The 16,595-nt window shown below is 41.4% G+C and overlaps 1 protein-coding gene across 2 annotated transcripts in view; it reads right to left on the reverse strand.

The window, feature by feature from the left end:
- Positions 1–4,635: 4,635 nt before the first annotated feature.
- The window catches only part of JMY (junction mediating and regulatory protein, p53 cofactor), a 573,379-nt gene continuing 561,419 nt past the window's right edge, over positions 4,636–16,595 (reverse strand). The window contains exon 11 of one of the 2 annotated variants that reach the window (XM_078675206.1): positions 4,636–5,188. Coding sequence is in view for 1 of the 2 variants with exons in the window: in XM_078675207.1 (XP_078531333.1) it covers positions 5,064–5,188 (125 nt within the window). In the remaining variant the exon portion in view is untranslated. The remainder of the gene's footprint in view (positions 5,189–16,595) is intronic. The other variant, XM_078675207.1, reaches the window with a different exon arrangement.

Genomic DNA, 16,595 nt, shown 5'->3' on the forward strand with positions numbered 1-16,595 from the left:
CCCGTTGCCGTTAATTAAAAAACTGCAGGGGAAATTGGGATCTTTTATTTGGAACGCTAGAGCCCCAGGAATCACCTGGAAAAAACTCAGGAGAAGCCTAAAAACAGGTGGGCTGGCTTTCCCAGACTTACTTCTTTACTGCCAGGCGTTCCACTTCAAACACTTTAGATTGATGGCCGGGCAATTAGACCAATCATTTATGGGCCTACTATTCTTTGCCTTACTACAGGATGTCCCTCATGGATCAGACCATTTCCTTTTTAAGTTTGGAGACCCAAATTTTTTTTTTAAAGTAAGGCTGAAGATTTTGGGGACAGCCCTGAAAAACTGGGTATTTATTAGGAATAAGCTGAATATTCCCTACTATGCAACACAGGCCCCGATATGGGACTCACCAGGGTTACCAGCATGCCTAAACGATCAATTGTCAATTCCCTTGAAGCAGGCTGGGCTGCACTGTTGGGGGGACCTGCAGGAGGGCGGACAGCTTCTAAGTTGGGACACGTTAGCCAATCTGACAAGGGGTACACTCACCAGGTTCAAATTCTACCAGCTTTCGGGGTGGTGGTCAGGTAGACCCGTAGACAGTAAAAACCCAAACCCTAAATTTGACCTAGTTACAAGAAGCGGCAGGTGGAAAAGCCAAATTGCTTTTTGGTATTCAGCTATGCTTGAGGCTGAGGAAGTCACTGAAGCTGAGCTAACTAAACTTTGGTGCAACGTGTTCACACTAGACAACGGAACCCTCAGTGATCTCTGGCTTGATTCTTTTAGCACCCTTCAATCTGTAGTTAAGCCAGCAGCACTAAAAAGGAACCACCTGTTCACTATGTATAGGGTTTACATAACTCCGAAGAAACTGGCCAAATTCTCTAACCTAGCCTATTATTGCCCGAGGTGCGGCCAGCCTAATGCGGACGACGTCCACATGTTTGCAGTCTGCCCCGAATTAAAAGATTATTGGGGTAAGATCAGTGATTTTCTGGACGAGGTCCTTTCAGTACCTATTATAATCTCTACTATTACTATAATTTCAGGGCTATATACAGGTTATAGAGCTAATGATCTCCCCACTAGATTTGTCTTTTATGTTATTCTTCTCGCAAGGCGTGAGATTTGCAGAGCCTGGAAAGATCCAAACCCCCCCACGTTTCCGAGCTGCCTACGGCAAATTATGATCACCAGTAAGTCTGATATGGCATGCGATCCCTCGAGTCTGGTTAAAGTTTGGGCAGCCTTGGAGGCATGGCAACTTCGATGATTGGTTATCCAATGATTTATCTGGAGCCCTGCTGGTTCCCTAGACTCCTAAGTAGCCTGGGAGCCCATAAGTTGGCGAAACGGAGTATTGATGGGAAGGCAGAGGCCACTTGAGGGTTCAGGCGTACCACCTTGCTATTGGCTGTTTCCAACAAGGGCCGGATTAGGATGACCAACCTGCATTGAGGTGCCTGTATCCCATCAAGAGTTCCAACTATGGTATATGAGGATTACCAAAAAAAAAGAAATAAAAAAAAAAAAAGAAGTCCAGCTTCTGAAATTCATTGGGCCAGATTTCAGACATCAACAGGATTTTTATTTTTACCAAACTAAAAGGCTTCCAAGTTGAGAAGACAATTATTCAATCTTCTAACCCAGCGTAAACCTCCTGCCAGGGAATTTCTTCTGGTAAAAGGAGGCACAGTAAGTACCAGATTTTGAGTGTCTTAGCATGGGAGACTTTTCGTTGATGAAGATCTGATTGCGTTTCCTTTTTATTTTCTGTAGGCCTCAATCGGGGACAACCTGCATTGGTAACTAAATCCTGCGAAGCTCGAGGAAAGAGTACCTCCCTCCTCCAATCATTATCACCACAGATACCAGCAAGACAGGCTGGGATACAACCCTAGCATCCTGCTCAGCTCAGAGAAAATGGGCTCTTTTAGATTATGGTTGATCACCTAATTCGATAATTACCAGCTATTCAAAAGGCCTTCCTTTGGTCCCCCCCCAAATATTTTAGGGTAAGCCGTTTTAAATTCAGACCAACACCACAGTGGCAAAGTCAAACATAAACAAACATTAAGGAAAAGGTACTGCTCTCTCCCTCAGTTAGTGGTCCAGATGTGTTCCTGGGTGGAATAAAACCTCTCAACCTTATCGGCTCCCAAATTAAGGGGACTCTCAATGGAAGAGCAGATTCCTTAAACAGGGCCTTATCTCCCTCTCACAATTTCAATTGATCCCTTCAAGGTTTTCAGGAGATTTGCAGGAGGTTCTGGACACCACTATTGGATCTCTTTGCCAGCTTCCACAATGCTTTGGTGCCATGTTTTCTATCTCGGATGCCAGATTTAGGTGCATGGGGAATACATTTGGTGACTTCAGTTTCATCTCCACTTCTTCTATATGATTTTCTGCCAATCCGTCTGATTTTCAAATGGTTGGCTCATCTCTGGAAAGAAAATTCAGACTTAATTCTGGTAGATTCATTTATGTCCACTGATCTGTGGATTTACCCTGTTAAGGAAGATGATCTATGCCCCAGAAGGTTTCTCCCACTAGAGCCCTCTTCTGTCTCAAAACTCCTACAGGCATCATTTTCTATCTGCCTGAAACCCAAAAGGAGGAGTCTCCAGCAACTAGTGGTTTCCTCCACTTGTGCAGCCTATGTGCAGGAACCTCGTTGTCATTCTATGCGAAGAACATATGACCACCAGTGGAAATATTTTTTGTCTTGGAGTTCGAAGAAATCTCTAGACCCCTGTACTTGCGAGCCAAAATGAATTCTTAAATTTCTTCAGAATGGATTTCTTTTGGTTTTATCTGTATCCACTTTTAGAGTGCAATGGATGGCAATATAAAGTTATAGCGTTTAATGGAGCAAGGTCTTTTCAATATCGAGCCTCTGATGAATCATCTACTGAAAGGTTTTTCTCTTAAGTGACCAACTCAGACCTGAGATGGATTCCTGGGATTTACCCTTGGTTCTCACAGCTTTACAACTAGCTAGATACTTTTGAGCCTCTACAACACTTTGCTGACTCAAAATTTGGGAGACTTTGGACCTTTTTCTATTAGACCCCCTTATCTGTGTCTATTTCCTTACAGTATGGATTTTCTTTTGGACCAAGAGACTGTTCGCCCATCTTTCTTTCTTAACCCATCCTCGATTGAGGAGAATGCAGGGCATCTTCTGGATGTCATATGAGCAGCTCTCTTATTTAGCTGTACATAGCGTAAGGATTGATGTTAACCAATGTTGTAAGCCCTCCTCCTTTTCCCTAAACAGTTGGATTAAAGCAGTTATTTCTCTGTCTTATGAATCTCTGGCATCACACCGTTGCCAGATTTGATTAAATGTCGTCGTACTTGAGGAATGACAACCACGTGGGCCGAACTGGGTGGTACTTCTCCTAAAGGTATTCATTGTGTAGAGACCTGACAGTTCCTTAAACCTTTGTAATGCATTTGCATCTGGATTTAATGAAACAGAACTCTTCGGTCTTTGGAATTAAAGTTCTGGAAACTGCTCTGTAAATTGATCTAGATCTATTCTAATTTGTAATGTTTTTGTCTGATTAGATGTGCTAGAGTTAATTGGAGTGGAAGGTGTTATTTCAGGTTGTGGTACTTTTGCTTAGGCTTTTTTTCATTTTAGTGAGGACTGAGACAAGGATTGAGGAGGTAATGACAATCTTCATTCTCAGATTACGTTTGCATCCCAATAACCACAACTAACTCTCCATCCTGTTATCTTGATCTTGATTTCCTTTTGCTTTGGAATGACAAGAGGTAATACAGGTATCCTCCTCTTTTGGCTTCATGAAAGTGGGTAGAGTTTAGGTGGAAGAAGGAGAATTTAGAAGAAGGTTTTTAGGTGAGAAGACTTTTTTTTCTTTAAAAAGCCTGTCTGCATTGTCCCCGGAGAAAATATGCTCACCTCATTTAAGGTCTGGTGTGTGGAAGAACGAATAATGTTCGGAGTAATGAGAATTACCGGCAAGTGACTGCCACATTATACGATGACTAAGTAAAAATAATCACACTGCAAGGATATATCACACCTCAGAACAGAGGTATTGCTGGCTGAAGCTTTCATAAAACTACAGCTATTTTGTCTGGGCTACTAGATGTGCTATGTTCAAGAATAAACTGCAATGTGCTTGCTACAGTATATTGTTGTGGGTCGATTCCAAGGATATATGTAATGATGTAAAATAATTGTACAGTACGTAAAGAAATGAACATGTACTTTAAATGTTCCAATGTAACGTATACATTATGCACTCATCAGATGGAGTTGGAATCCTATAATATATATTTTTTCTATATTCTTAACTCAGAGGGACTTACCCTGTTTGTGAGTACCCGTAAGATAAGGCTCTAATGTGGAAATTCAAAGTTACGGCTTACAGTGATCAAAATAAAAACATAAGAAAAACATGATGTTAGCAAACCACGAAGTGCTACTTCATATAGCATAACGGTGTACACAAATTTAAACTAATTTTGAATGGGATGTTTTTAAATGCAGCTATTTATATTAAAAATAAATGTGACAATTAAAACATAAAAATTATCAGACCTTCTAAAACTGTAACAATATGGTAAATATACAATGTTTTCTAGACCAAATCTGTTCTGCCAAAAGTGTTTACCATTATGCAGTTTTATGTTTATTATCGTCACATATCACACTTTTCTCATTTTCTTCAAAATATCCGACTTCTCGTGTGGTAATGAGTGAACAGATCTGCTCTGTCTGTTACAGCTATTATCTAACAAGGAGCTCTTTGTGGAAGAAGGTTCGTTTGATAATGTTTTCAGTGCACTGAAGAGTGTTGATTTTACAAAAGCTTATGCTGCACTTCTTTGCAGTTCCATCCGTAGAGCTTTCTTCAAATTGTAATGGTCAGAAGTATGAAAAAAAGTGCTGTCTGGGACCCAAAACATCAACTGAAGACCCTACTTTTCACCTTCTTTCCGTATCCTAAAAGCAGATGCTTCCCCTAAAGGTGTGGAATACAATGGAAAATAGCTTCTGTAGTTTAGTGCTGAATCATTTTCCATAGTTGGTGTTCTCACGATCCTTTCATCCTTACTTCAGACTGTACACAGACGGTCAAAAGGCATTTTCTGGTATTCCAAAGAGGATAAAGAATGGAGAACCGGAAGGTCTTCTTGTGCCCATTGAAGTCATCCGTCCCTGTTGGTACAAAATAATTTTCTTGAATAACTGGACAGGGAACAGAACAACAGTATTTTTTAAATTCCCAAGAAATGCCTTTTAAATAATTGTACAGTCTCATTGTCATATTTAATCACAGTCCTTTTACGTTATCTTACATCGATTACTTGAACTAAAATCGCTATGCATTGCTTTAACGCACAAGTTACTACTTGTGTAACGATATATCTGTAAGAGACATTAGTTAGTGATAGATCCCTTACCATGGAATATTCCCCAGGCGTCAGACTAGATCCGGAAAGTTTTGCTTAGCAGTACCCCTGCGCGTCGGTAGGTGGCGTCACGGAGACTACTTAGGCGCCCCATGCGCACGGACGTCAGTTCTATACACGACTTTCCGCGCCGAAACGCAGAGCCATGCAAGATACTGACCACTGGTGCATAAAACTAGGGCCCTAAAAGGGGATGACCTTAACCCTAGTAATCAGTACGCAGAATGGGGAAGACGGGTGGGGCGGTAAGGAATCTATCACTAACTAATTTCTCTTCAGATATATGGTCACACAAGTAGTGACTTGTGCATCTGAAAGAGACATGTTAGTGATAGATTCCTTACCTTAGAACGGATACCCCAACAATACCAACCCCTGTGGTGGGTCTGCGAACACGATTACACCAGAAAGTCACGGAGCACAGAACGGCCAAAGAAGCTGTCTCTCCGGACGTGACTGTCAAGGCAGTAGTGCTTGGTAAACGTGTGCAACGAGGCTCACATAGCTGCCTGACAAACTACTGGCTGCAGTTGCCCTGGACGAATGGGCACGTAGCCCCACAGGAGGCTCCTTCTTGGCCAAGGAGTAACATGCTTTGATGCAAAGAAAGACCCACCGGGAAATGGTCCGTTTGTGCACAGCCTGACCTTTTTTGGCACCCACGTAGCCAAAAAAAAGCTGATCATCCACCCGGGACTGCTGTGTACGTTGCAGATAGAATGCGAGTGCACGTTTTGGGTCCAGAAGGTGGAGCCTCTCCTCTTCCCTTGAAGGTTGCGGAGGCGGAAAAAAGGTGGGCAAAGTGATAGTCACCCGATATGGAAGGGCATGACAACCTTCGGCAGAAAAGGACGGGTCCTTAAAATCACCTTGTCCGGATGACGGAAAGGAGGTTTGGAATAAAGGGCCTGGAGCTCACTCACCCTTCTGGCAGAGTTGATAGCAACCAGCAAAACCATCTTTAGAGTGAGAAGACACAAGGGACAGTTATGAAGGGGCTCAAAGGGAGCGCACATCAGAAAAGTCAAGACAAGATTTAAGTCCCACTGAGGCATTATGAAGGGTACGGGTGGAAACGTATGCGTAATGCCTTTAAGAAAACGGTTAACAACTGGGGACATAAAAAGAGAAGGCTGATCTGGAAACCGTAGAAAGGCTGAGATGGCTAAAAGATAACCTTTGATAGTGCCCACACCAGAGCCCTTCTGGGCCAAAGACAGAAGGAACAGAAGAACCTCAGAAAGAGGGGCAGAAAGGGGATCCACAGCCTTCCCTGTGCACCATGCCACAAATTTGTTCCACCTGCAGGCGTATACTGTTGTGGTGGAGAGACCCCTGGCTGCCAAAATAACATCAAAGACTTCGGGAGGAAGATCAAAAGGTGTCAACTGTCGCCGCTCAATCTCCATGCATAGAGGTGGAGGCTGGACAGGTTCGGGTGGAGGACCGTCCGCTGCTGCTGCGACAGTAGATCCTCCCGAAGAGGCAGACCGATCAGGGGATCGATACTCATACTAAGTAGCTCTGGGTACCATACCCTTCGAGCCCAGTCCGGAGTCAAAAGAATCACTTGGGCCCGGTCGCGCCTGATTTCGGGGGGGCATATACTGAGATGATCGTGTACTCACGTCTATTCCAAGTCCCCTTCACCCCCACATACGTCCCCTGTGTATCTATCCATGTTTGGGCTATGCGGAACGGTGTAGTCTTCTTTATAAGTATGGCCACCCCTCTTGAACCCGTGGTATAACCTGCATGCGCTAGAACCTTGTAGTGTCTCCTAGCTAGGAATGCACAGTTCGTGCCTCTGAGGTTTGTTTCCTGCAATAGAGTTATGTCAGGGCCTATCCGTTTAATGTATAAGTTCACCAGCCCTCTCTTCACCTTACTGCCGAGCCCGTTCACGTTCCATGTTAGAACACTGAATACCCTTTGGTCTATGGTGTTACCCCCACTGTCACTTGGGACTCTGGCGTGTGTGTAGCCTAATGCAGTTAGTGTCTTGTGAGGAGGCGTCGTCCGGAAGACCTGAGTGTGTTACCAGTGTGACATGATCATTCCCCCCCTTCCTGTCCCCCCTCTCCCCTCCCCCCAACTCCCCCCACCCCAAGTACCTAGGACCCCATCAATAGAAAACTTCGAACATCCCCAACAGTCCCCCGCTCACCCCTCCCTACCTTCTTCCCCCCCTCAGTCCCACAATCCACCCCCCTCCTTGATAGGACTTATTGGCGGGAAAAGGTCTGTCGCCGTCCCTGATGTCTCTCTCCTCTTCTGTAGTTAAAGAACAAAGAATGTCCCAAGTTACTGGACAATATCGTCCTGTATATGTGTCAATATTGAGAGACAGCATGCCATACTCTCAGTAGGAAAGGCAAAATTGTGTGTTCTACTATTAACAACCAGTGGCATATAAACGGTAACAATAAATTCACAAACAGGTAATTTATGGAGGCGAAGAAAATTAATAAAACTAATCAAGAAAACTGTTTTGGTAACCAAAATAAGTGAAATTTATTACACAATTTTATAACAATTCATATAAAAATTAATTTAAAAACACATCACATGAGTTAAAAGATTTATCTTCAAATACATAGTAAAACAAGAAGAATCAAACAAGGTCGACGCGGCGTTTCGGCTTTCTTTTAGTATGCCTTCATCAGGACTGATTCTAAACAAGTAAAACATTAAGAACACACAGTTACCAACCATTTAAATTTAAGCAAGTTTAGCCTCTTTTGTACACGTACAATACAGTGCAATCATGGTTTTTCCCATCGTTATACTATTTTTACAAGACATTATGGAACTGGTTGTATAGGATTGTATCATTATCTACATGTACAAATGTACAAATTCTGTTTTCTTTAAAAACAACATCCATATCACAGTGTATTTTATCTACAACAATATTCTTTTGCCTCTCCCTTGGATATCAATCCAATACTATACTCTTACAATATTGACACTAATGTCGTGCATCCTCATTTAGCACTGGCATACCTTTTTTTTGGGGCGTGACTAGCTGAAAACTGCTAGGCTGGTTCCCAAAGATTATGAACTCCTGATATTGTTCTCAGGCTGCAGGGTGCTTTAATCAATTTGCAATGCCTGCTGTTTGAAAATGACAAAATTAGGGTCTCATTATTAACCTCATACTCCATCCCTTGTAGGGCTGTATGATTTGGTGAGGGATGATGTTGTACTAATAACATACCTATATCGTGATCAAGGACTTCCCTGGTTCCTTTGGTCACCTCTGTTTCTTTTAGAGACAGGATTTCTTAATTCTGTAAATATAAGAATGGAATTTGCCAGTTCTCCTTGGTTTCTTACAGAGCCACCCCACCAGATTTGAGGAAATGTGTTGTCAAAGACCTATTACCTGTTCATGGAATGTGATCCTGTTTATATATCTACCAGGAGGAGCCACAGTTTTTACATAGATCGTGTGGATTTTTCTTCCTAAAAGGTTAAAAACAATATTCAAAGGATGGCTACTCCCATTTGGCCATTTCATACTATTGATAAGTTTGTATTACTATCTTTCACTCACCATTGGAGCTGCGTGCTCAATCGTTGCAGTCTGGAGCCTCTTATAATTTAAAGCTGCCTTGTGAATTAGGATCGATCATAAATTCGGGGATGGCCTCACGAATTTTCTCTGTGGGGGTATTCAAAAAATGTTTTTGTTTTGATTATTTTTATATGGTATACCTAATGGCTCCCATTTTATATTTCTATAGTAGTTCATGTTCTAACCCCCTATTTCTTTGTTTGAACCCCCAATTCGCATTTATTTTGTCCCACTCCGTGGGACCTCCATCTTACCGCTATCATTATTCAGGCTCTCGTTTTATAGACCGACAAGGGTTTTCTTTACTAACCATACGTAACCGCTGACTAGAGTGTGTTTTCATAAAAACCAAACACCATGTCTATCTCGCTTTACATATTATGCTATATAACAATTATAGCAACCCCCATTTTAGAATGCTGTTTATTCATCATGCATATCTATTGGCTGTTCTGTAACATAGGGGAAGTATTGACATTAAGTATATTGAGTGCAGGTTTCCCCAGCGGTCCCTCTCGTAGGTTCGATTGTCTTATCACTACTCCTCGTTTCTACAGGCCCATCCCGTCTATCTAGGGTTTTTATTTCTTTCTTTTGGGCTCACCTTTAATAATAGATCCGGCCTCCCTGCTCCTATGTCCTGGCAGATTTTTCGCGTGTGGTTCCCTCAAGCGTCCGCGGTCGGAATTAAACACTCTAGCCTTGTTCCGGGTTTAAATACAGACCGTTGTTCTAATTGGGCGCCTTTCTCCCGTTCAATGATAGGTCAAATCGCGAACCAATAGGATGAGGCCGCAATAGTTGACGCCATCTATGTTGGCGTTTTCTCATTAGCTCCTTTTCTTTATGGGAGGTTATCATTGGTTGCTGTTATGACGCGTAACCAAGGGAATGTCCAACCGCGTCTTATGCGGTTACCATATCTACACAGCGAAGCCCATTTGTGTTAGCGCTTTCTCATTGGCTCCTTTTCCTTATTGGAGACTATCATTGGTCGCTGTTGTAATGCGTAACCAAGGAAATGTCAAAACCGCGTTTTGTGCGATTACCATGGCTACACAGCGAAGCCCATATGTCTTTTATGACCGTGTCCATGTTCGGGCTTTCTCATTCGCTACTTTTACTTATATAATACTTATACTGTGGCTCCTCCTGGTAGATATATAAACAGGATCACATTCCATGAACAGGTAATAGGTCTTTGACAACACATTTCCTCAAATCTGGTGGGGTGGCTCTGTAAGAAACCAAGGAGAACTGGCAAATTCCATTCTTATATTTACAGAATTAAGAAATCCTGTCTCTAAAAGAAACAGAGGTGACCAAAGGAACCAGGGAAGTCCTTGATCACGATATAGGTATGTTATTAGTACAACATCATCCCTCACCAAATCATACAGCCCTACAAGGGATGGAGTATGAGGTTAATAATGAGACCCTAATTTTGTCATTTTCAAACAGCAGGCATTGCAAATTGATTAAAGCACCCTGCAGCCTGAGAACAATATCAGGAGTTCATAATCTTTGGGAACCAGCCTAGCAGTTTTCAGCTAGTCACGCCCCAAAAAAAAGGTATGCCAGTGCTAAATGAGGATGCACGACATTAGTGTCAATATTGTAAGAGTATAGTATTGGATTGATATCCAAGGGAGAGGCAAAAGAATATTGTTGTAGATAAAATACACTGTGATATGGATGTTGTTTTTAAAGAAAACAGAATTTGTACATTTGTACATGTAGATAATGATACAATCCTATACAACCAGTTCCATAATGTCTTGTAAAAATAGTATAACGATGGGAAAAACCATGATTGCACTGTATTGTACGTGTACAAAAGAGGCAAAACTTGCTTAAATTTAAATGGTTGGTAACTGTGTGTTCTTAATGTTTTACTTGTTTAGAATCAGTCCTGATGAAGGCATACTAAAAGAAAGCCGAAACGCCGCGTCGACCTTGTTTGATTCTTCTTGTTTTACTATGTATTTGAAGATAAATCTTTTAACTCATGTGATGTGTTTTTAAATTAATTTTTTATATGAATTGTTATAAAATTGTGTAATAAATTTCACTTATTTTGGTTACCAAAACAGTTTTCTTGATTAGTTTTATTAATTTTCTTCGCCTCCATAAATTACCTGTTTGTGAATTTATTGTTACCGTTTATATGCCACTGGTTGTTAATAGTAGAACACACAATTTTGCCTTTCCTACTGAGAGTATGGCATGCTGTCTCTCAATATTGACACATATACAGGACGATATTGTCCAGTAACTTGGGACATTCTTTGTTCTTTAACTACTGTTTTCCCCCCAGTCCCTAAAAAATTCTGCGAGGGGTCCTCCTTCCTTTTATTATAGTTCACTCGGCTTGTTAGCTGAGGAGGTGTCATTTCGTACTGCAAATCAGCAGCCAGGTATAATTTATAAATACCACTCTAAGTAAAATAAATACAAGGTTAAATCAAAAACACCCTGTCAAGCTTTACACAAATAATCAATAGAGAACTCATATGGAAGGCTTTAAGACTTATAGCTTCTCCGAAGAGCAATTTAACAAACTCATCAATGGGAAAACCAGAAATACTACCACAGTGAGGTTAGACAAATCCGATGAGTAACAATGGGAAAAGCTATGGAATCTAAAGAAGAAAGCAGTGAGGGCAGAACTCCACGCGGAGTTTTTAGTAGAGTACTGCAAAAATGGGATTATACCCAAGGGCCTACAAGTCACGAACGAACCAGGGATCTTTATAACAGATAGAAAATTTATTGAAAGATGGACACTGGTGGCCAATCGTTGCAGTAGGGATTGGATCCTATTAATAATAGAGACAGCAAATGAATTTCTCGTTATTGAACGGAAAGAGATAGAGGAGCTGGAGAGTCAATTACAGGAGATTACAGCATTAGAAGACGCTAAAGCAAAACTAGAGGAGATCAAAAATGATGTAGCGGGTTATAGCGAATATCTAATTAAGAAAAAGAGTAACAAACTCAAAAAAGACATCGAAAATTACAACCCTGAATTCGTATATCCCTACCTACAGAAAGACTTTTACGAACGCCCTAGGGAACAGTTCCAACCACGAAGGCAGTGGCAAAACCAACCAAGGAATGCCCCAATGAGAAGAGTGAGGTTTTTTGACTCCTCATATACGAGTACCGACTCGGAGGGTGAACAAAGTAATGAGAAAAACAAAAGTGGAGAATCGAATAGACAACAGTCAGGGACCAAAGAAGGTTTGTCTTTTTTAGAGAAACGCAATCAAACCTTTGGCCAACAGAGAGGGAGAGGGAGAGGCCGCAACAACTACAACCAACAAGCCCCACACCCTCAACGTCCAAGAACCAGGAGCCAGAAACAATGGGATTAGCCAACACCCAAAAAGCTGCGGTTATTAACTTATCAGATCATCATCTAACCCCCATAGAGACTAAATTACTCGAAAAGGGCCTAGGGTATGCGCTTTGCTCCAATGTAGATAGGTATGCTCTAGAAAGGGACTTGCAGAGTCTCTTTAGAAAAATTTGACTTCAAATCTTCTTCAATGGTAAAGAAAAACCACCTGTAAGCAATAAGGCAGGACTTAAGAACAAATCCACTTGGACACCATCACTCAATATAGTACACAAAGATGTAGAAGCCTTCGAGAGGGCTGTGGATAAAAGTGTAGACAATCTTCTTAAACAAAAAATTTGGACACCTTTCAATTTGAGTAAAGAAGAAAAAAGAGCACTTGAACTCCTTGAACAAGATGAAACACTGACAGTCAAACCAGCGGACAAAGGTGGTAGTATTGTGTTGATGAACAGTATAGATTATAACAATAGGATGCTTAAGCTTTTAGAAAAGAGAGAACATTATAGAAGGTCCAGCAGAGAGGAGTGGAATACACTAAAGGTAGAAATAGGAAGAATGCTAAGACTAGCAAAAGATGAAGACATAATATGTGAGGAAGAACTAGCATTTATGATAAATCCAGATCCTTTGATTCCGGCATTGTACGGTCTACCAAAGGTACATAAAGATGCCATAGACCCCCCCATGAGACCCATAGTATCATGCATAGGGTCACTCACTGAACCTCTTAGCAAGTATGTGGAAGTCTTTCTACAACCCTTGGTACAGCAACAAAAAGCCTATATCAAGGATACCACATCAATGATTAAAAAGATAGAAGGGATTAGGTTCAATCAGGACACACAAATATTAGTGACTCTCGACATCGAAGCATTGTACACTAATATCCCCCAGGATAGCACCATCGAGATCATGGAAGAGATTTTAAGGGGGCATGAACAAGATCTTTCAGACCATCAGACTTTCATTTTAGATTGCATCACATTGATCCTCAAAAACAACATTTTTTTGTTTAAGGAGGACTTTTTTAGACAAGTAAAGGGGACCAGCATGGGGGCTACATGTGCCCCGAGTCTGGCGTGCCTATACGTCTCCAAGTTCGAAGATAAACACATCTACAACCTGTCGGCCCCATTCTATGAGAATATCTCCGAGTGGGGTCGTTATATAGACGACATATTTTTTATATGGACAGGAGACATGGACTCTTTAAATGATTTTTTACTTTGGCTTAATTTAGGTGATGATAATCTCAACTTCACATCCCATACCAGCAAACATTATGTGGAGTTTCTGGATATTATCATCAAGGACACAGAGGGATACCTCACTGTAGAACTATACACAAAACCCACAGACAGGAACAGCATGCTGCACTTTGATAGTAACCACCCAGCATCACAGAAAAACAATATTCCATTTGGTCAATTCCTGCGGCTGAAAAGAAACTGCACTACCATGCAAGACTTTGAAACACATGCAGCTGCGCAGAAAACCAAATTTAGAGACAGGGGTTACCCCAAAAGGATGATTAGACATGCCTACAAACGGGCTAAATATTTCAACAGAGACAACTTATTTGTCACAAAAAATGAAACCCAGGAAAATCAACAATCGATTATGTTTGTGACTAATTATTCTCAAGTTAGCCACAAAGTCAAGAATATTATTAACAGGCATTGGCACCTCGTGAAGGACAAAACAGACATCCCAATCCCCAAACCCATGTTTTCATACAGGAGGAATAAAACCATCAGGAACTCTCTTGTACATACATATAGAGAGAAATCTAAAAACTCCCAACCCACTCTGTATGACACCCCATTACCAATGGGCACACACCCTTGTTTGGGTTGTATGAATTGTACAAGTATTATCAAAGGTGACAGAATCAAGATTAACGATAGATCAACAAATATCAAAAGCTTTATGAATTGTAGGACCAAAAATTTAATTTACTTGATCCAATGCCCCTGTCAGAAATCATATGTAGGGGAGACATCCAGGGAGATCAGACTAAGGCTTAATGAGCATCGATCAGCTTTAAGGACTAACAAAGTGGGAGCCCCACTGACTGATCACTGGCGCACTGCTGGCCACAAAATTGAGGACTTAAAATGGTGCGGATTGGAGAGAATAACAGGCAGCAATAGAGGTGGCAATGTGGAAAATAAGAGGGAAAAAAGGGAGCAATTCTATATGTCCACCTTCAACAGTGTGAGAGGTGGTCTCAATTCAAGAGAGGACTGGGAAAAAATCATTAAGTAATGAGAACTCCTTAATAACAGTCTCGCATAAAAACAACACCACACTTAAGCACAAAGAAGAGATAGATCTATTTTTTGTGGCATGTAAACAGAGACAAGATGGAATAATGATAGCTATTGTCTCCATTCAGGTTCTTTTCCGTCCTTCCTGAAATCAGGGACAATATTGGAGCAAACATGATGCAAGTTTTAATATACGGTAAAATCATTTAAAAATGAGGAATTCTTTAGAGAAAACATGCACAAAAATGTAAGCATAGAGAAGGAAAAAGCCTATAATTATACCATGCGCCAAGAGACAGGATGTTATAATAAACAGCATCAAGACCGGGGAAATAAGGTAACATTTCCTGGGCTAGATCGTATTTTTGCCTTTCGGTTTTCCTTCCCCCAATCTGACACGGGCCATAAAGAAAGATGGGTGTCGTTATACATGTATGGCAACCGCACAAGACGCGGGTCGATATTTTGCTTGGTAACGCATTTAACAGCGACCAATGGAATTTGATACGGGCTAAAAAGATAGATGGGTGTCGTTATGCATGTATGGCAACCGCACAAGGCGCGGGTTGATACTTGCTTGGTAACGCATACAACAGCGACCAATGTAAGTATTATATAAGTAAAAGTAGCGAATGAGAAAGCCCGAACATGGACACGGTCATAAAAGACATATGGGCTTCGCTGTGTAGCCATGGTAATCGCACAAAACGCGGTTTTGACATTTCCTTGGTTACGCATTACAACAGCGACCAATGATAGTCTCCAATAAGGAAAAGGAGCCAATGAGAAAGCGCTAACACAAATGGGCTTCGCTGTGTAGATATGGTAACCGCATAAGACGCGGTTGGACATTCCCTTGGTTACGCGTCATAACAGCGACCAATGATAACCTCCCATAAAGAAAAGGAGCTAATGAGAAAACGCCAACATAGATGGCGTCAACTATTGCGGCCTCATCCTATTGGTTCGCGATTTGACCTATCATTGAACGGGAGAAAGGCGCCCAATTAGAACAACGGTCTGTATTTAAACCCGGAACAAGGCTAGAGTGTTTAATTCCGACCGCGGACGCTTGAGGGAACCACACGCGAAAAATCTGCCAGGACATAGGAGCAGGGAGGCCGGATCTATTATTAAAGGTGAGCCCAAAAGAAAGAAATAAAAACCCTAGATAGACGGGATGGGCCTGTAGAAACGAGGAGTAGTGATAAGACAATCGAACCTACGAGAGGGACCGCTGGGGAAACCTGCACTCAATATACTTAATGTCAATACTTCACCTATGTTACAGAACAGCCAATAGATATGCATGATGAATAAACAGCATTCTAAAATGGGGGTTGCTATAATTGTTATATAGCATAATATGTAAAACGAGATAGACATGGTGTTTGGTTTTTATGAAAACACACTCTAGTCAGCGGTTACGTATGGTTAGTAAAGAAAACCCTTGTCGGTCTATAAAACGAGAGCCTGAATAATGATAGCGGTAAGATGGAGGTCCCACGGAGTGGGACAAAATAAATGCGAATTGGGGGTTCAAACAAAGAAATAGGGGGTTAGAACATGAACTACTATAGAAATATAAAATGGGAGCCATTAGGTATACCATATAAAAATAATCAAAACAAAAGATTTTTGGGAATACCCCCACAGAGAAAATTCGTGAGGCCATCCCCGAATTTATGATCGATCCTAATTCACAAGGCAGCTTTAAATTATAAGAGGCTCCAGACTGCAACGATTGAGCACGCAGCTCCAATGGTGAGTGAAAGATAGTAATACAAACTTATCAATAGTATGAAATGGCCAAATGGGAGTAGCCATCCTTTGAATATTGTTTTTAACCTTTTAGGAAGAAAAATCCACACGATCTATGTAAAAACTGTGGCTCCTCCTGGTAGATATATAAACAGGATCACATTCCATGAACAGGTAA

The sequence above is a fragment of the Lissotriton helveticus genome, chromosome 2_1 (genome assembly GCF_964261635.1).
Source record: "Lissotriton helveticus chromosome 2_1, aLisHel1.1, whole genome shotgun sequence".
Taxonomy (NCBI): domain Eukaryota; kingdom Metazoa; phylum Chordata; class Amphibia; order Caudata; family Salamandridae; genus Lissotriton; species Lissotriton helveticus.